This window comes from Mus caroli, unplaced genomic scaffold (genome assembly GCF_978045245.1).
Source record: "Mus caroli unplaced genomic scaffold, Mus_caroli_1 scaffold_17, whole genome shotgun sequence".
Taxonomy (NCBI): Eukaryota; Metazoa; Chordata; class Mammalia; order Rodentia; family Muridae; genus Mus; species Mus caroli.
This window is the reverse complement of record NW_028227272.1, coordinates 10,279,273-10,300,291: the sequence shown is the minus strand read 5'-3', so window position 1 is coordinate 10,300,291 and position 21,019 is coordinate 10,279,273. Positions and strand designations below refer to the sequence as shown.

The 21,019-nt window shown below is 43.8% G+C and overlaps 1 protein-coding gene across 2 annotated transcripts in view; it reads left to right on the top strand.

Annotated features, from left to right (window-relative positions):
• The window catches only part of Parn (poly(A)-specific ribonuclease), a 141,083-nt gene extending 121,346 nt beyond the window's left edge, over positions 1–19,737 (top strand). For both annotated transcript variants that reach the window (XM_021185317.2, XM_085832499.1), the window contains exons 23-24: positions 16,498–16,691; positions 18,773–19,737. In XM_021185317.2, coding sequence (XP_021040976.1) covers positions 16,498–16,691; positions 18,773–18,825 — 247 coding nt within the window. In that variant the 3' untranslated portion in view covers positions 18,826–19,737. The remainder of the gene's footprint in view (positions 1–16,497; positions 16,692–18,772) is intronic.
• Positions 19,738–21,019: the final 1,282 nt, after the last annotated feature.

The window sequence follows — 21,019 nt, the reverse complement described above, 5'->3', positions numbered from 1 at the left end:
TGCCTGCCAGAACTCGCCATGCTCCCATCTTGATGATAAAGACTGAACCTCTGAGCCTGTTAGCTGCCCCAATTAAATGTTGTCCTTATAAGAGTTGCCTTGGTCATGATGTCTGTTGCTGTGATTGTCCTGACCATGCTTTTGTTTGGAAGAATGTGGATTTGGGGACTTTGGTATGGAAAGTAGTAGAAGGCTTTAAGTGGGGCTTAATGGGCCATCTTAGTAGGAACATGGAAGACTTTGTGCTGAAAGCGATCTGAACTGTGCAGGTCTAGCCCACATGGAGATGAATTTCAGTATGTATCCTAGAGACTGGTTTTTGTTGTTGTTGTTGTTGTTTTGGTACTTTGGTACCACAAAAATTTAATTATTGCTGCTTTTTGCCCTTGTCTGCAGAGTCTACATTAAGCTAAGTCTAAAGTGAAGAGAATCAGGCTAATAGCATTGACAATGGAAGTCTCAGGAAAACCCAGCAAAGACTTTATCCTCTGGTTTACTCTCATAAAGAGCATTCTGATCAAGCATAGCAAGGTTACAAAGAAAAGATATAAAATGTATAGGTCAAGTAATAACAAAAGAGCAGCAGGAAGTGAAAGGGAACTGAATCCTGTGTTCAAGGTGATAAAGAGATTAGGGGAATGGTGATCTCAGGACAAGATTCCACCCAGATAAAATTATTGTTTGTGTTTGCAGTTGAACAAGTAATCATTTGGACTTTTAATCTGGAATGAACAATCCAGAAATGGAGGACATACTTGTGATTTAGATCTTGAGTCTGGAAGACACAGGCTTTTGATCTGGATCTTGAAGAATAGTGGCCATGAAAAGCTTAGGCCCAGGCATGGTGGTATATATCTTAAATTCCAGGAGATAGAGGCAAGCAGATTCCGAGTTCAGGGCCAGCCTGGTACAAAGCAAGTTCTAGGTGAAGAAAAACTTATTTCCAGGCCTGGTTGGTTGTACAGGCCTTTAATCCCAGCATTCAGGAGACAGCACCATGCACATCTCTGAGTTCAAAATGAGTTTACAGAGTAAGTTCCAAAGCAGCCAAGCTTAGGCAGCGAAGGAGTTAGAAAACAGAAAGCTGGTAATAGAATAAGGGGGAACATGCCCCAGCAAGCAGCAGAACTTGGCAGCTTCAGCCATGTGGCTCTGACTTTAGAGTCAAGAGTAGAAGGGGTTACTGGAACAATTGATGCTAGTTCGCTGGAGCTAAGAAATTAGGAGTGATTAAGAAGAGACCAACATCACTGAGGTGAAATCTTCTGGGAAGTGTTTTCTGAGATCACAAGGAAGCTGAGTTCCAGAGATAGCCAAGGTTGTACCTTGTGCTGCAGCTGGACTTGATAATGTGTAAGAATCTCCCAAGTGGTACTGGTTTTGAAGGTATGACGGGATCATGAAGAGCAGCTGAGGCTTGGCACTGTGAAAGGCCAGGGAAGGCCACTGGTGAAGGTATAGCCTCAGTTGCAGTTGATGGTCCAGGACTGAATGGGTCATACAAGGGAGTTGAAGGTTGACATCATGAAGAAGGCCTATGAGAAGCTATTGGTGAAGCCTAGTTGTACTGGAAGACCCCAGCATATTGGAGATGCTAGTACCGTGAAATTACTACCAAGAACAGCAGCAGCAGTGGGGTGGAGTCAACCAGACTGCTACAGAGGGCAGAGCTAGAGAAGTGCCCAAGCCCTCTGGAGGAGCCCAGACATTGGGACAAGAAGCTGTGAAGTTGAAGTTGCCTTGGAGACCCTCAGATGTTAGAGATGCCAGAGCTGTGGAATACCTGCCAAGGAAAGCTGCTAACAGGAAGCAGAACCTACTGTGTGTTTATAAAAAGATAAGCAAACAGGGACATGTTTGTTGGAGGTGCGATATGGTGTGGGGGAAGGGAGTGCCTCTGCAGGGCCTTGCTGAGGCATCCCTTCTCCCTCTGAGGTACCAGCCACACAACCTATAGTATAGAATAGAGTTTATTCAGGGCATGGAGGGAGTTGAGAGAAAGGCAGAGTGGGGGTGGGGAGAGAGGAGAGAAGAGAGGAGAGTAGAGGAAAAGGAAAAGAGAAGAGGCCGCTACTTGTCTATTGCTAGGTAACTGTGGGCCGGAGCCTAGAATAAATACCAAATACCCTCCGTTTTGGTTACTAAATGCCAACAGAACCGGCCCAGGAGAAAGGAGTTTGTTGCATTCAACAAAGATGAAAAAGGAGTTGGAGATCTGAAGACTGTGTTGACATCAGACATGGAGGTATAAAATCTGGAGTTTGCTCAGCTGATTTCCTGTCTTGCTTTGGGGATTACAGTTAAGTGATTGGATGAATCTCAGAAGAGACTTTGAACTTTGGACATTTAACATTGTTGAGACTGCTAGGGACTATAGGGACTTTGGAAGTTGGACTAAATGTATTTTTATTATGCTATGTTTAGGTATGGCCCCCATAGACTCATGTGTTTGAACTAGCTTATGGGAGCCAGCAAGTGGAATGTAGTGGTTTGAATATGCATGGCCCAGGGAGTGGCACTATTAGGACATGTGACCTTGTTGGAGGAAGTATGTTTTGAGACCTCCTCCTAGCCATGTGGGAGAGTCTGCTCCTGGCTTCCTTTCAATGAAGTTGTAGAACTCTTGGCTCCTCCAGCACTGTGTGTACATGGATACTGCCATGCTTCATGTCATGATGATAATGAACTAGACCTTTGAAACAGTTTAGTCAGGCCCAATTAAATGTTGTCCTTATAAGAGTTGCCTTGTTTGTGGTGTTTGTTTCTAATAGTAAAACCCTAAATGAGACACATTCTTCCTATTAAAATATTTTCATTTGTTGTGTATTTGTGATATGTATACGTAAGGTCTATGTATATGCCTCAGCCTGTGTAGAGGTCTGATGATAACTCTCAGAAGGCAGTTCTCTTCCTCTATTGTTGGAGTTCTGGGACTCAAACTCAGGTTGTCAGTCTTGTGTAGCAAGTAGTGTTACCTACTATGCCAACTCACCAGCTGGTTTTAAAAAATGTTTTCAATGAAGTACATAAACATTGTTTTTGAAATACAGGGAAGATTTATTTTTTATGATAAAAACTAGAAGACCATTATTCACTATGTTCAATTTGAAAAAGAATTGGTTTATGAGAGGTTCCTCCCTGTTCTATCCAAAATAAAAATAAAACACGTCCCAGAAAGGCAGCGGTCACTTGCTGTTTCCACCTCCCCCCTCCCCAGCCCTCACCCCCTGCAGCTGCCCTCTCCACCTTCAGCTTAGTTCTATGTCCTCCTCTGCCTCCTTGAACTGTCCCAAATCTTTTGCATTCCCCAGGGCCTTTGGCGGTTATACACAAATGCCTCGGGCTATGAGTGGCCGGCTCAGAGTCTTCCCTCACAGGGTGCCCAGCTGCTTATACAAGCTCCTTTGACCTATGTCTGCAGCGGCCTCAGTGGCAGGCAGCCTTACCTTCTGTAGCTCTGCTTGTGTGTAAGTGGTGTTGTCAGGTTGATTCTTTGTTGCGCTTTTATCTTTTTCTGTCCACTTAAACTTTATAAATGTTGCATGGTTTTGTCATTAGAAACAAGGAGCTGTGCTGTTCTGTCTGAGCATGAATTGAATCTTTGTGTTGCCAGGCCCTGGAAGCTGTGGTGTGATCGTAACCGTCATGGTGTACAGACTAACAGAGCCGCAGTGAGGCTAGTGCAGGGCATGGAATGCTGCTCACGCCAAACCCTAAGTTGTGTGTTTGGGAAGGAACTTCTCAAGATACACACTTAATTTTGTGCCATGCCTCCACAGGGTCATATAGACTGCTGTATATTCCTTCCTTTGACCTTGATCATCTTTACTGTTTTGAGTAGCACAGGTCACCAGCTCTGTAGAATATCTCTCATCTAAGTGTCAGACAGTATTGTAAGTAACACTTGAAAAAGCTACCAGTATGGCTGCCACTGTGACTACACTGTTGATGGTCACCTTAGGCTCCCTGACGAGGCGCTGTCAGGTTTCTCCATCATGAAGGACTGTTTGCCCCAGGTCCACACTCTGCATCTTTGAGAGGGAGTCACTGTGGTGAGCCTTCTCGGGGACTGTTTGCAGGTTCAGCCAAACGGCTGTTAGAATTTTCAGGGAAGATAATTGCATCTGTGCTAATATGTACAGACTTTTGTTTCTTGTTACTGTTGCCAAAGGTACAGTGTAATAACTACTTAGATAGCATTTTATCACATAGCTGTCATAAATAATCTAGACATGGCTTAAAGGATGCAGGATTGTACCAGTCAGTTATATACAATACGGCTGCATTTTCTATGAGGGATTTGGTATCCTTGATGTTCAGTGTTCCTCAGGGTCTTAGGGCCAGCCTCTGAGCAGTTATGTCCTTCCGTCCTGAGGGAGGAGCCTCCCAGTGCTAGGTGTGAGGTAAGGACCACCTCTGGGTTTTAATGGTGCCTTGCCTTCCTCGCTTGGCTTTGTTTGAGTGAAGGTCGTCTTAAGGTCCCTAGTCAGAGACTCTTCAAACATGTTCTCATTACTCATTCTTTGTTAGTTAGAAGTGAGCTAAAACAGGCTGAGAAACTCAAGGAGAGGGTAGAGGCAGATACAGTTTTTAGTCAATCAATTAAATTAAATTAAATCAATTAAATAAAATTAAATATTGTGTGTGGGGCGCATGCACTGTCAAGTATGTGGAGGTCTGACAACAACTTACAGGATTGGATCCTTCTTTCCACCACGTGGGTTCCAAGCATAGAGTACTTAGGCGGGCAGTGTTAGTGAGACGCGTCAGATCCACTGAGCCATCTAACCAGCTGATCAAGGCAGGTTTACTAGTGGTTTTCTGTGCAGAGTGATGGTGTGAAAGCTCTCCGAAATCTATCTTTGCTCTGAGATTACTTGACTTCTCTCTGGCTTGATTTTTGTGTCTGTATAAATTTTTGCAAATATAAAGGTGTTCCCTTGCCTCCCATCATATATAAACTTTAAGTTGAAATTGATCACCTACACCTGTTCATAAAACTGAAAACTATGAAACTGCTAGAAAAAGTGTAAGAAAGTCTTGATAACCTTAATCTAAGCCAAGATGGATTGATTGATTGATTGATGTTGTTTTTTTGAGACAGGGTTTCTCTGTGTAGCCCTGGCCTTCCTGGGACTCACTCTGTAAACCAGGCTGGCCTTGAACTCAGAGGTCTACTTGCCTCTGCCTCCTGAGTGCTGGGATTGAAGGTAATCAATTTCATCTTTAAATAAATGACTGCTCCTGTCTGGTGCTGTGCTGATTGGCTGGGACCTCCAATGTAGTGTTTAACAGAAGTCCTGAGTCTTTTATCTTTTATCTCTTTCTATTGCTGATCTTAAGGGAAGGTTTTTAAATTTTTAGTTTTTATTAACTTTCAGACTTGTAGATTGAGGGATACAAGTTCAGGGCATGGGCAGAAGGAAGCTGGTGGCCTTAGCAGCCCCCAGGATGTGAAGATGACCGCCTGACTTGCCAGCTGGCTCTTGTTGCTCACCTCCACTCTCCACACTGCGTGGTGTCCTGCATCTGAGGCTTCAACAGAAGGATCATGGTCCCAGACACTAAGCCTGACTGGCTGCTGCTGGCCTGGCTCTTCTTTCACTAGAGTGAGGTGCAGACTCCAGAAGAGACTTCAGCTCAGGCCATCTTCTTTCAGGAATCTAAAGCCTACTATATCTAGAAATGTTAGGATTCTCAGGCAAACTCATCCTTCAAAGATCACTCATGCAGATCTCCCTCTCTAAGCTTATCTTTGGCACACATCTCGTGCTTTTCCTCCGCACAGTTATTTATAGCTGCTGTCAGTCCTCGGCTGCCTGGTGTAGTCTCTGTCCAGGCACGTGCAAGCCTCTCTCCACAGACAGATTGCTGTATCAGTTGGTCATATTTAAAATCCTGATTTTTTTTTCTCAATACTGGGGGTTTGAGCTCTGGGAATGCATCTACTAAGATGTTCTTCCACAGAGCTACACATCCCAGACCTCCTGAGGTTTTAAGTTGTTTGAAATGTCTTCCTTTGGGAAGGGAGGGTATGTTGTTTTAGTTTTCCTCTTGTGGCTGTGATTTTATTGCTGGCCTGATGGGCAAATCGTTTTCAGCAGGTCACAGGTAGATTTCATTCTTGTTCTAGATGTTGTCAATTGAGCTTCGAGTGGTTGAATGTTTGGTGTTTCTTCTTCATTCAGGAGTTCAGGTTAAAGCAGCTGTCTTTCCTGGTCTTCATCAGCTAATCTTTTCTATGTTGAAGTAAAAGGAGTTAACAATAGGAATTGCTCAAAATTTTCAAACTGGACTTTTTGTAAAAAGTATTTCTAATTAGATGGCATAAATTCTTTGTAACCCATTGTTTTTCTCTTATTAAAGCAAATCTCATGTTCACAAACATGCTCCATGCTGAGGATTGAATGTGCGCTCCTCTGACCTCTGTCCAACCCTCCCCAACAGATGCAGAGATGTGTGCTTCTCTCTTACAAGAGCTGGTACACACACAGAGGTGTGTGCTCCCATCCCATAAGAACTCACACACAGAGATGTGTGTGTTCCCATCCTATAAGAACTCACATAGACAGATGTGTGTGTTCCCACCTTATAGAGAAGCCTTTCACTGCTGTGCAGCTCGCTCTCATACAGACATGTCTTAGTAAGTGTTGATTTTACTTTTCAAATTCAAATGCTTTATTAGAAATGAGAATCATGGGCTGGGTAAGAGCACTTGTGCATAAACATGATGACCTAAGCTCTATCCCCAGCACCTATATAAAAAGCCATGCGTGTCTTTGCTTGTGCCTGTAACTTTAGTACCTGGAAGGGTCAGGCACAGGCCATTAGCAGAGGCTTGCTAGTCAGGAAGCTTAGCAGAAGAAACAGCGAGTTCCAGGTTCAGTGACAGACCCTGTGTCAAGGCAATAAGGCAAAGAGTGGTGGACACAGTATACTTGATCTCTTCTTGCCATCACACATGAACATTGGGATACACACACGTAAGGAGGAGAGAGGTGAAAGGGGAGGAGAGAAATGTTTGTTTGTTAGCTTTTGAACAAAGTAGAGCTGTCTCTCAGCCTCCTCCTCCTCCTCCTCCTACCCAGATTTTACTCCAAACACATTAACAATCATGCTAGTGGGATGCGGCTCTATGAGCCTGTGAATGCAGTAGGAGAGCATATGCTAGCTCCCATTTGCCCTTGTTTTTTCTTATTTGTTTCGTTCTCTGAACAATGGGACACTCCTCATTCTTCGTTTATTCCCTTAACTTCCTCTTATTAGGTTAGACATTTATCTTTTGTAATGAATATAAACTGTGGTATCATAAGTATCTCTCAAAGCTTACCTTCTTGCTTTTGGGAGAGAGCTTCCACTTATTTGTTCCATCCACTCAGGAAAGTGACAGAGGACTAGCTTTCTAGGCCCTGTGCCAGGTACTTAGAACTTAATGTGTGTGTGTGTGTGTGTGTGTGTGTGTGTGTGTGTGTGTGTGTGTGTGTGAAAGAGAGAGAGAGAGAGAATGAATGAATAAACGAATGAATGAATGTGTTTTAGTATTACCAAAGCGACTCTTATAAAGGACAACATTCAGATTTCGTTGAGGCTGAAGAGGTTCAATCTGTTATCAGCATGGTGGGAAGCATGGCACTATGTAGGCAGACTTGATGCTGGAGGAGCCTTGATTCTACATTTTGATCTGAAGGTAGCTACAAGAAGACAGCTCCTAGGCAGCTAGAAGGAGGGTAAAATTTTCTTTTTAAGTGTTTTGCTCAGTATTTTTTTTTAATTAGGTATTTTCCTCAATTACATTTCCAATGCTATCCAAAAAGTCCCCAATACACTCCCCCCCCCCAGTCCCCCACCCACCCACCCCCACCCCTTGGCCCTGGCGTTCCCCTGTACTGGGGCATATAAAGTTGGCAAGTCCAACGGGCCTATCATTCCAGTGATGGCTGACTAGGCCATCTTTTGATACAAATGTAGCTAGAGTCAAGAGCTCTGGGGTACTGGTTAGTTCATAATAATGATCCACCTATGGGGTTGCAGTTCCCTTTAGCTCCTTGGGTACTTTCTCTAGCTCCTCCATTGGGGGCCCTGTGATCCATCCAATAGCTGACTGTGAGCATCCACTTCTGTGTTTGCTAGGCCCCAGCATTGTCTCACAAGAGACAGCTATATCTGGGTCCTTTCAGCAAAATCTTGCTAGTGTATGCAATGGTGTCAGCGTTTGGAAGCTGATTATGGGATGGATCCCTGGATATGGCAGTCTTTAGATGGTTCATCCTTTCTTCACAGCTCCAAACTTTATCTCTGTAACTCTTTCCATGGGTGTTTTGTTCCCAATTCCAAGAAGGGGCACAGTGTCCACACTTTGGTCTTTGTTCTTCTTGAGTTTCATGCATTTAACAAATTGTATCTTATATCTTGGGTGTCCTAAGTTTTTGGGCTAATATCCACTTATCAGTGAGTACATATTGTGTGAGTTCCTTTGTGAATATGTTACCTAACTCAGGATGATGCCCTCCAGATCCATCCATTTGCCTAGGAATTTCATAAATTCATTCCTTTTAATAGCTGAGTAGTACTCTGTTGTGTAAATGTACCACATTTTCTGTATCCATTCCTCTGTTGAGGGGCATCTGGGTTCCAGCTTCTGGCTATTATAAATAAGGCTGCTATGAACATAGTGGAGCATGTGTCCTTCTTACCGGTTGGAATATCTTCTGGATATATGCCCAGGAGAGGTATTGCTGGATCCTCTGGTAGTATTATGTCCAATTTTCTGAGGAACCGCCAAACTGATTTCCAGAGTGGTTGTACCAGCTTGCAACCCCACCAACAATGGAGGAGTGTTCCTCTTTCTCCACATCCTCGCCAGCATCTGCTGTCACCTGAATTTTTGATCTTAGCCATTCTGACTGGTGTGAGGTGGAATCTCAGGGTTGTTTTGAGTTGCATTTCCCTGATGATTAAGGATGTTGAACATTTTTTCAGGTGCTTCTCTGCCATTCGGTATTCCTCAGGTGAGAATTCTTTGTTCAGTTCTGAGCCCCATTTTTTAACAGGGTTATTTGATTTTCTGGAGTCCACCTTCTTGAGTTCTTTATATATATTGGATATTAGTCCCCTATCTGATTTAGGATAGGTAAAGATCCTTTCCCAATCTGTTGGTGGTCTTTTTGTCTTATTGACGGTGTCTTTTGCCTTGCAGAAGCTTTGCAACTTTATGAGGTCCCATTTATCGATTCTCGATCTTACAGCACAAGCCTTTCCTGTTCTATTCAGGAATTTTTCCCCTGTACCCATATCTTTGAGGCTTTTCCCTACTTTCTCCTCTATAAGTTTCAGTGTCTCTGGTTTTATGTGGAGTTCCTTAATCCACTTAGATTTGACCTTAGTACAAGGAGATAGGAATGGATCAATTCTCATTCTTCTACATGATAACCGCCAGTTGTGCCAGCACCATTTGTTGAAAATGCTGTCTTTTTTCCACTGGATGGTTTTTGCTCCCTTGTCAAAGATCAAGTGACCATAGGTATGTGGGTTGATCTCAGGGTCTTCAATTCTGTTCCATTGGTCTACTTGTCTGTCGTTATACCAGTACCATGCGGTTTTTATCACAATTGCTCTGTAGTACAGCTTTATCAGGCATGGTGATTCCACCAGAGGTTCTTTTATCCTTGAGAAGAGTTTTTGCTATCCTAGGTTTTTTGTTGTTCCAGATGAATTTGCAGATTGCCCTTTCTAATTCGTTGAAGAATTGAGTTGGAATTTTGATGGGGATTGCATTGAATCTGTAGATTGCTTTTGGTAAGATAGCCATTTTTACAATGTTGATCCTGCCAATCCATGAGCATGGGAGGTCTTTCCATCTTCTGAGATCTTCTTTAATTTCTTTCTTCAGGGACTTGAAGTTCTTGTCATACAGATCTTTCACTTCCTTAGTTAGAGTCACGCCAAGGTATTTTATATTGTTTGTGACTATTAAGAAGGGTGTTGTTTCCCTAATTTCCTTCTCTGCCTGTTTATCCTTTGTGTACAGAAAGGCCATTGACTTGCTTGAGTTAATTTTATATCCAGCTACTTCACCGAAGCTATTTATCAGGCTTAGGAGTTCTCTGGTGGAATTTTTAGGGTCACTTATGTATACTATTATATCATCTGCAAAAAGCAATATTTTGACTTCTTTTCCGATTTGTATCCCCTTGATCTCCTTTTGTTGTCTAATTGCTCTGGCTAGGACTTCAAGTACAATGTTGAATAGGTAGGGAGAGAGTGGGCAGCCTTATCTAATCCCTGATTTTAGTGGGATTTCTTCCAGCTTCTCACCATTTACTTTGATGTTGGCTACTGGTTTGCTGTATATTGCTTTTATCATGGTTAGGTATGGGCCTTGAATTCCTGATCTTTCCAAGACTTTTATCATGAATGGGTGTTGGATTTTGTCAAATGCTTTTTCAGCATCTAATGAGATGATCATGTGGTTTTTGTCTTTGAGTTTGTTTATATAATGGATTATATTGATGGCTTTTCGTATATTGAACCATCCTTGCATCCCTGGGATGAAACCTACTTGGTCAGGATGGATGATTGTTTTGATGTGTTCTTGAATTCGGTTAGCGAGAACTTTATTGAGGATTTTTGCATCAATATTCATAAGGGAAATTGGTCTGAAGTTCTCTATCTTTGTTGGGTCTTTTTGTGGTTTAGGTATCAGAGTAATTGTGGCTTCATAGAATGAGTTGGGTAGAGTACCTTCTGATTCTATTTTGTGGAATAGTTTGTGAAAAACTGGGATTAGATCTTCTTTGAAGGTTTGATAGAACTCTGCACTAAACCCATCTGGTCCTGGGCTTTTTTTGGTTGGGAGACTATTAATGACTGCTTCTATTTCTTTTGGGGATATGGGACTGTTTAGATCATTAACCTGATCTTGATTTAACTTTGGTACCTGGTATCTGTCTAGAAACTTGTCCATTTCATCCAGGTTCTCCAGTTTTGTTGAGTATAGCCTTTTGTAGAAGGATCTGATGGTGTTTTGGATTTCTTCAGGGTCTGTTGTTATGTCTCCCTTTTCATTTCTGATTTTGTTAATTAGAATACTTTCCCTATGCCCTCTAGTGAGTCTGGCTAAGGGTTTATCTATCTTGTTGATTTTCTCAAAGAACCAGCTCCTCGATTGGTGGTTCTTTGAATTGTTCTTCTTGTTTCCACTTGGTTGATTTCACCCCTGAGTTTGATTATTTCTTGCCGTCTACTCCTCTTGGGTGAATTTGCTTCCTTTTGTTCTAGAGCTTTTAAGTGTGTTGTCAAGCTGCTAATGTGTGGTCTCTCTAGTTTCTTTTTGGAGGCACTCAGAGCTATGAGTTTTCCTCTTAGAAATGCTTTCAATGTGTCCCATAAGTTTGGGTATGTTGTGGCTTCATTTTCATTAAACTCCAGAAAGTCCTTAATTTCTTTCTTTATTCCTTCCTTGACCAAGGTATCATTGAGAAGAGTGTTGTTTAGTTTCCACGTGTGTGTTGGCTTTCTATTATTTATTTTGTTATTGAAGATCAGTCTTAGTCCATGGTGATCTGATAGGATGCATGGGACAATTTCAATATTTTTGTATATGTTGAGGCTTGTTTTGTGACCAATTATGTGGTCAATTTTGGAGAAGGTACCGTGAGGTGCTGAGAAGAAGGTATATCCTTTTGTTTTAGGATAAAATGTTCTGTAGATATCTGTCAGATCCATTTGTTTCATAACCTCTGTTAGTTTCACTGTGTCCCTGTTTAGTTTCTGCTTCCATGATCTGTCCATTGGTGAAAGTGGTGTGTTGAAGTCTCCCACTATTATTGTGTGAGGTGCAATGTGTGGTTTGAGCTTTACTAAAGTATCTTTAATGAATGTGGCTGCCCTTGTATTTGGAGCATAGATATTCAGAATTGATAGTTCCTGTTGGAGGATTTTACCTTTGATGAAAATGAAGTGCCCTTCCTTGTCTTTTTTGATGACTTTGGGTTGGAAGTCAATCTTATCAGATATTATAATGGCTACTCCAGCTTGTTTCTTCCTACCATTTGCTTGGAAAATTGTTTTCCAGCCTTTCATTCTGAGGTAGTGTCTATCTTTTTCTCTGAGATGAGTTTCCTGTAAGCAGCAAAATGTTGGGTCCTGTTTGTGTAGCCAGTCTGTTAGTCTATGTCTTTTTATTGGGGAGTTGATTCCATTGATATTAAGAGATATTAGGGAGAAGTAATTGTTGCTTCCTTTTACTTATGTTGTTAGAGTTGGTGTTCTGTTCTTGTGGCTATCTTCTTTTAGGTTTGTTGAGGGATTACCTTCTTGCTTTTTCTAGGACGTGGTTTCTGTCCTTGTATTGGTTTTTTTCTGTTATGATCCTTTGAAGGGCTGGATTCGTGGAAAGATAATGTGTGAATTTGGTTTTGTCGTGGAATACTTTGGTTTCTCCATCTATGGTAATTGAGTTTGGCTGGGTATGTAGCCTGGGCTGGAAATTGTGTTCTCTTAGTTTCTGTATAACATCTGTCCAGGCCCTTCTGGCTTTCATAGTCTCTGGTGAAAAATCCGGTGTAATTCTGATAGGCTTGCCTTTATATGTTACTTGACCTTTTTCCCTTACTGCTTTTAGTATTCTATCTTTATTTAGTGCATTTGTTGTTCTGATTATTATGTGTTGGAAGGAATTTCTTTTCTGGTCCAGTCTATTTGGAGTTCTGTAAGCTTCTTGTATGTTCATGGGCATCTCTTTCTTTAGGTTTGTGAAGTTTTCTTCTATAATTTTGTTGAAGATATTTGCTGGTCCTTTGAGTTGAAAATCTTCATTCTCATCTACTCCTATTATCCGTAGGTTTGGTCTTCTCATTTTGTCCTAGATATCCTGGATGTTTTGAGTTAGGATCTTTTTGGATTTTGTATTTTCTTTGATTGTCGTGCCGATGTTCTCTATGGAGTCTTCTGCACCTGAGATTCTCTCTTCCATCTCTTGTATTCTGTTGCTGATGCTCGCATCTATGGTTCCAGATTACTTTCCTAGGGTTTCTATCTCCAGCGTTGCCTCAATTTGGGTTTTCTTCATTGTCTCTACTTCCCTTTTTAGGTCTTGGATGGTTTTATTCAATTCCATCACCTGTTTGGTCTGGTTTTCCTGCAATTCTTTAAGGGATTTTTGTGCTTCCTCTTTAATGTCTTCTACCTGTTTAGCAGTGTTCTCCTGCAATTCTTTAAGGGATTTTTATGCTTCCTCTTTAATGTCTTCTACCTGTTTAGCAGTGTTCTCCTGTATTTCTTTAAGTGTGTTATTAAAGTCCTTCTTGATGTCCTCTACCATCATCATGAGATATGCTTTTAGATCCGGGTCTAGCTTCTCCGGTGTGTTGGGGTGCCCTGGACTGGGCGAAGTGGGAGTGCTGGGTTCTGATGATGGTGAGTGGTCTTGGTTTCTGTTAGTAAGATTATTACGTTTACCTTTCGCCATCTGGTAATCTCTGGGGTTAGTTGTTATCGTTGTCACTGTTTAAAGATTGGAGCAGACGCTGTGTTCCACTCACCAGAAGTCTTTAGATCCTGTGGCAGGTGTCGTGGGTAGCTGGCGGGTGTCAGCTGACCCTGCGCCCTAGCTACCCCGGTGCTGGTCAGACCGGAAGAGGCTTGTGGCCCTACTCAGGCCGGTTTTCTGCCTCCCCAACCAAAGCAGTCTCAGGTCCCGCGAGATTGGACTCGTAAAATTTTTTTTTTTATATTACATGTTCTATCAAAGAAAAAATACTAGTAACTGGATTTACATTAAGTGTGCTTTTCTTCAAAGGATGCTACATCCAGTCTTCCTTATTTGTGGGTTTTGCTTTCATGAATCAAAAATAATTGAGGGCCAGGCATGATGGCTTATGCTCTTAATCTCAGCATGCAGGAGGCAGATAGACAGGAGCTTTTCTGTGAGTTCAGTGCCAGCCTACTTTACATAGACTGTCAGGCCAGCCAGGCTACATAGTGAGACCCTGTCTGTAAGTCAATAACAAAGAAAGGGTGGACTGTGTCTGAAGAACAACCCTTGAAGCTGACTACTGACACGTGCACAGACACAGAAAAGTTATAAAAAAAAAAGCTGTAGTCAGGCAAAACCTATTTGCTAATTCTTTTTTTTTTAAAGATTTATTTATTATTATATGTCTTTAGACACACCAGAAGAGGGCGTTAGATTGCATTACAGATGGTTGTGAGCCACCATGTGGTTGCTGGGATTTGAACTCAGGACCTTCGGAAGAGCAGTCGGTGCTCTTAACCACTGAGCCATCTCTCTAGCCCCTATTGCTAATTCTATGTGCAATAAAGTGATTATTTCTAGAAACTATAAATAACTCATATACCTAATTTCAGAGTTGGGGAGGTAATAGCTCAGGAGTGCTGGCTAACATTAAGTCCAGTCTTCCACTGCCATGAACGAAGAAAAGCATTTGTAAAAAAAAAGGTGAGGTGGAACAGCAGGCTTCTAATTGGACGAATGAGTTGGCAGCAGTTACTGTGGCAGCTTCCTGGACAGTAGGGCCAGCGTCCCGAGCTGGAGCTCTTCTGTCCCTCTGGAATCCTGCCTCTGGATATTTTTTCTAGAATGTAGTCACAGCAACACTTTTACATTAACCCCTATAGCAGCATTGTTTATAATCTTTAGATATTAAACAGTAGCGTCAACAAATGGCAATGCAGCTGCAGCGGGACATGCTGCCACTGGCCACGTGCGGAAGCACTTACTGAAGGCCCCATGCAGCCATTTGCAAAACACCAGAACCAAGCACCAAGAATTGCGATTTCATTCACAGAACATCTAGAAAGACGGGCTGGGAACTCTGGGACGATTGCAGGGAGATAGACCTAGTACAGAGTAGCAAAGGGGAAGGACAACCTCTGAGGGCATTGCTCTTCTTCCTTCTTTCTCTAGTTTTTTTTTTAATTTTAATCAATTTTTCTTCTCATGTAATACATCCTGATTATGGTTTCCCCTCCCTCTACTCCTCCCAGTTCCTTCCCACCTCCCCTCTCACCTAGATCCACTTCCTTTCTGTCTCTCATTAGAAAAGAAACCGGCTTCTAAGGGATAATAACAAATTAAGTAAAAACTAAAACATTGGAATAGGACAAAACAAACAAAATAAAGAGAGCCCAAGAAAAGGCACAAGAAACAGTTGCAGGCACAGAGACCTACTCATTCACACGCAGCAGAGCCTGCAAAACACTAAACTGGACCTCTCCTGTGGGGTCCTCCTGCGTAACCCCATCTCCCTGCTCACACAGTGAGCTTTCTCCCCTTGGCATCTCCCAGCCGGTCCCCACATTGGCTTCCCTGCAGTGTGTGCTCATCTGCAGGGCAGCAGCACACTCAGTGCTGCTCACTCACTACTACTCCCCAGCTCTCCCCCACAGCACATGGACTGAGGACAGCAGGGTTGACACACTACCCAGATCACTGCGTGACGGTCCTAGTTCTTCCTTTATTTTCAATCTTGACACTCTCTGCATATCATTTAGATGGTATGTTTTATAGTGTCTCCATTCAGTTTCCTATACTTGAACATTCAGTTGCTTTGCTGTATTCTGCAGTTTCAGATGACACAGTAATGAATGACACACAGACAGTATTTGCATTGTTGGAGGTGTATCTTCTGAATTGTCAGAAGGTAGACCCTTGGCTCGTGCACGTATGTCATTTTGTTAGGTGCCCCCATCTCCCTGGCAGAATGCTACAAAATAAAAACAAAACGGAACCAACCCTCCGTGGAGCAGAGGTGAAGCAGGAGGCCAGTGCTGGAGTGGCTCCTCTTCACATAGTGGAAGTCTCAAGTGGCTGCCAAGGGCTGAAGATCACAGGGGAGCAGAATTGGCCAACCAGAGTTTTGGCTTGGGTATCTTGTCGGGACTAATGGGAATGAGGCCAGCTCTCTTTTCTTCCTGCTCGTTCTGCTTGAAGGCTTGACTTAAGTGGGTTGCTTTGGGTTTTGTCTTTGTTTTTTAATGCTTTCCATCATCTAGAAAAACCCTATTTACAGGACCCATTTTTAGGGGACAGGGTTTGTTTGTCACATGTACTACTCTTCATCAAGTTTCATTCCAGGAAATATCTTTTTTTAAGGAAAAATCAGATCTATAATCTAGTTTAATTCAATATGTCGAATCCTATAAATACTTAAAAACAAAAGCAGGTTTCATTATAAACGTAACAGCTCACCATTTTGGAAGAGAAGTGAATTACACAAGTGTGCTCTATAGCTGTTCTGGTTCTGAGCTGTGCAGGAGCAGCTGGGACAGCTGTCTCTCCATCTTGCTCTGCCTCCATCAGCAGCCCTGAAGGTGCTGTTGCTCGCCTGTGGAGCCAGCCTCTGACCAGTTTGTCCCAGGTGAACGCTGAGTCTGCATTCACATGCCACCCACCAATGACCTGTTGATAGGGTCTGTGATCCCTGAGGCATGTTCCTGCTCCCAGCCCCACTCCTGCAGCTCACCTTGTCCATTCAGCTTCACAGCAGCTGGCGTGGTTGGAAAGAGAACGCTGAGTCCCGACCCAAGGGAAGCTGCCTTGGAGGACAGAGAATCAGAGGAGGTATCTGACTCCGAGCTTGAACAGACAGATTCCTGTACAGACCCCCTCCCAGAAGGAAGGAAAAAGTCCAAGAAGTTAAAAAGAATGAAGAAGGAGCTTTCCTTGGCAGGTTGGTATTGACTCAATCACGAACCATCTCAGGCCTCAGGAGGCTCATAGTTTGGGAGCAAAATAATAGTAGGGCTTCACTTGAAGGCAACCCCCACGTGGTACCCATGGGCCTGATGTATTGAGGAATAGAGTGGGAAAAGCTCTCTCATTGCTGGGATGGATGGAAGAAGGGTTGGTTTGGGCTTACGGCTTTGAGGAGTTCCAGCATGATGGTATGCGTGCTTCTGTCTGTGTGGCTAGAGCAGGAGGCACCTGGCATTAGCAGACAGGAAGGGGGAGCCGACCCAGATCAGAATCACGGTGGGTTTAACCCTCAGAGACCCGATTCTGGCGGCCAGATTCCACCTTAAAGGCCACACAGCCTTCTAAGTAGCATCACAAGACACAAGGAGTGATGCATTTTAATTTGAGATGCTAGAAGAAGCCCTGGTTCTATAAAAAGCCAGGTGTTGGTGAAATTTAACACAAGGAGTTCTTCTGTGTAAATCTAAACACATGTCCTAAATGTGTAAATCTAAACACATGTCCTAAACACTGAGGCTACCTGAAATAATCACAAAACACCTTGATAACATGGCAGAGAGGTGTTATGAAAACGGCCTAAATACTCCTCACGAAGAAACCTCCACAGGTGCCACACAAAATGGTGCCAAACATTTACCAAAACCTTTTGCTAAGATACAAGAGGAGTTAAACACCAAGTGCATTTGCATGTAACAAAGTGTCTAAGTAGCAGGAAACTGTTGATTGGGTTTCTGTTGTGACCTGCTGTGTCAGGAGGTACCTGCCCCTCAGAACCCGCTTTGGAGATTGCCAGGCTTTATAAATGTGCAACGAGACTGCTGCCGTCCAAGGATAGAGAGGAAACAGGTTTATGGAGTTTGCCCTTGAGTAGTCTGAGCCCAGAGCTCATGTTCTTAAGAACCCCCAGCTCCAAAGCCCCTGCACTTCTCTGCTTTGCAGCAGAAGTTTATCCAAACTGCCCATGACTTGGAAGATTCTTTACAAAGGAAAATGTCTGCAGATCTTCTAAATCAGAAACAAGGCACATGATGAACTGCCTCAACACTACTAATCAGTTCCCATGGAGCTGACTTACCAATATGTGATGTGCTGCCCAGGTCAGCAAGTGTGGTTTTCAAGAAGCAACTGTAGCTGGACAAGAGGCCAGTGGGGCGACACTAAACCCTGCCCCACAGAAGGGAGGGAGGGAGAAGCAGATGACTGAGTCTTCCTTTATGTGCATAGTGACTGGGGTGGTTGGTAGCCCTTCCTTCCTCCCCCTCTCCCTCTCCCTCCTTCCCTCTTCATCTTCCTTTCCCTTTCCTTCTCCCTCACCCTCCCCATTCCCCTCCTCCTCTTCTTCCTCTCTCTCAGGGTGATTTAAGACCCATTTCCCAGTTTAAGGACATTTAAGTTGTTGCCAGGGTTTTGAATCTGTTTCAGAGCCTTGGTTCTGCCTGTTTCTATGTCCACCTGGATGCTTTCCATTATGAGTGTGCTTTTCCTCCACTCAGTCTGCTCTCAATCCAGTCTAGACCTGGTGCTTCAGTACCTATCCAGCTGTGTTGTGCACCCCCCCACCCCCCATCACTCCACCACTGCTGTACAAATGGCAGAAGTACCTCTCATGGAAACTCAGGCTGTTGCTGCTGTAGCAAAGAGCATGGTACTTGCTCTAAACTCTCCTCAGCCCTTGGTAGCTTTAGGTCCCTCACCTCTCAGTGTCTGTTCTTGCATCATTATCGTGGGGACAATGGTGGCTGCCTGGTGGGCTTTTGTGAGGTATGTGAATTAAATGCCCAGCTTGGTTGCCAACAGAAAATGTTGTATACACAGCAGGAGAGTCTGTGCATGAGCAGTTACCCTGTCTGTGAGCAGACAGAGGCAGCCAGAGCAGGTCAGGTGGTGTGCTGCCCTCCCAAAGCTTCCTAGGGTTTCCCCTTTGTGTGCTGGGTCTGTCCCCAGGTCCAGACCTACCTGTGTACAGAAGTTATACACAGCATGTTGGTGGTGCGAGTCAACAGTGTTCCTCTAGTGACTGTCCATGTCCTTAATCCGCTTCTCCTTTACCCACAGGAAGTGTCTCAGATAGCCCTGCCGTGCTCTTTGAAGTCCCTGACACATGGTAGTGGAGTACTGCTGCGACAACCCAGCCTACCTGCTTGGAAGCCATACTGTAGACACTTAAGCAGATATGGCTTGGGAGTTTTGGGGCCAGTTTGTTTCCTGCAAAAGCTACTTTTTACTTTTTTGGCTGTATCTATTGTCCCTTTTAGTCTAACTGACCTTTGGCACACGTCATGGTTGAGGGCTTCTGCAAGCGTGTGTGTTATTAACTAATTACTTCCTGCTCCTTGAAAACCTGCCTGCCCTGGTGAATGTTGGCAAGTCCACCCAGGGAGTAAGTCAGCTGTGAACCACGCCAGGAGAGCCAACCTCCGGGGTGTTCTAGGCAGATTTCTGCAGAGCTTCTCCTGCCTGAGATGTGCCCTGCCATCCTCCCATTGCTGCCCAGAAACAGCACACAGGCTTGTCTTTTCAATGGGGAGATTCCTGTGCTAACTCAGGGTCATCTCAACAGATGCCCAGGCTTTGAGAGCTTGTTATTTCAAGTTACTTTTCCTCAGATAGGAGTCTGTCCCTGGTGTGCTGATGTGTGGGTGAGAAGCTGGCTCTTCTGTTCCTATGCACAATGCTGTGTTCACGGTGCAGCAGCTTCTCCTGGTTTTTTTACTGTATGTCTTTGTGTATCTGTATCTGGGTACATGGTGTGTGTGTCTGTCTGTCTGTCTGTGTGTGTCTGTGTGTGTGTCTGTCTGTCTGTCTGTGTGTGTCTGTGTGTGTGTCTGTCTGTCTGTGACAGTGGCAGGCCTACAGCATGCATCAAGTCCTCATTCAGACAGGTTTCAGTGGCAGAGCCTCACTTGCTCCTGCAGGATACTCCACAGCAGACACTTCTGGACATGTAACGCTTTTGTATCATGAAAATAAAAGTGAAAACGTAATTTCAAAAAGATGAAATTAAAGAAAATTTCCTAGAACTCTGCCTTTAACTGTTCTTTGGTGTGACTGATGCACATCCCCTCCATCTGGTCCTCACCCCAAGCTCCCATCATGGAGTTGCATACGTCCACATGCGAAACACTTCCTCACTCATGAAGCTCCTAACTCTCCTTTTCCCCAGGGTCTTGTGACAACAGACCTGGTAGAAAGAGGAGCCTAGCCTCTTAAGGCTTCAGTTACCCCAGCACAGTTTGTATGCTCAGCAGAAGTGGAACCTGGAAATATGGAGGGAGCAAGCCAGGGCCATTGCCTCCACCAAGTCTTCAGACTTAGAGGTTAGGGGCTAGCAAGAGCCTGAGACTGCCTTTGGCTTGGTTTGGTTTTGTGCAGGAAATGGGGCCAGTGCTTTGCTTATGCTTGTCCAGCGCTGAGCTACATCTCAGTCTTACACTAATTGTTTAAAGAAAAAGGGAAACTAGAGATGTAGCTCAGTGTCTGAGTGCTCGAATCCCAACATCTGTGGCCAACCAGGCCATCCAACACCTCCCTCTGGCCTTTATGGGCACCAACACACATGTGCACATACGTACATGCATAAATGAATCTTTTAAAACTATACAAAATGAAAAGGGGCCAGGCAGTGGTGGCACACGCCTTTAATCCCAGCACTTGGGAGGCAGAGGCAGGTGGATTTCTGAGTTCGAGGCCAGCCTGGTCTACAAAGTGATTTCCAGGACAGCCAGGGCTACACAGAGAAACCCTGTCTCAAAAAAGAAAGAGAGAGAGAGAGAGAGAGAGAGAGAGAGAGAGAGAGAGAGAGAGAGAGAGAGAAGAAAGAAAATGGGAAGAGTGGCATGTCTATGTACATACTCAGTAAACACCATCAGCTGGAATGTCTGTGTACATGCACATGGCTTGATGTGTGTCCTCGTGTGCTTGTGACAACCCCTGATCCTGTATAAATGTAGATGTCACATGAGAAGGAGACAGCTTCTTTATCTGAAGATGATGCATTGTACCCAAAGACACTATATATATAATATATCTATATATATTATATATATATATAGTGCTCATTACCGGAAGACTGGAAGAGAGCCTGCCGTGGCCGAGAGAGCAGTTTTGTTGGAGGTAAGCTGTACTTTGTCAGAAGAACATGTGCTCCAGGCCTCACGCAACTCTGCTTGCATCCCAGTTCCAGCTGTGTATTCCCGGGCACAGTTCTTTCACACTGTGAGTCCCAGCCTTCTCTTCCATAAAATCAGAACACTATCACTGCCTCACAGAGTAGTCATAAGCATAAAGACAGCTAAAATACCA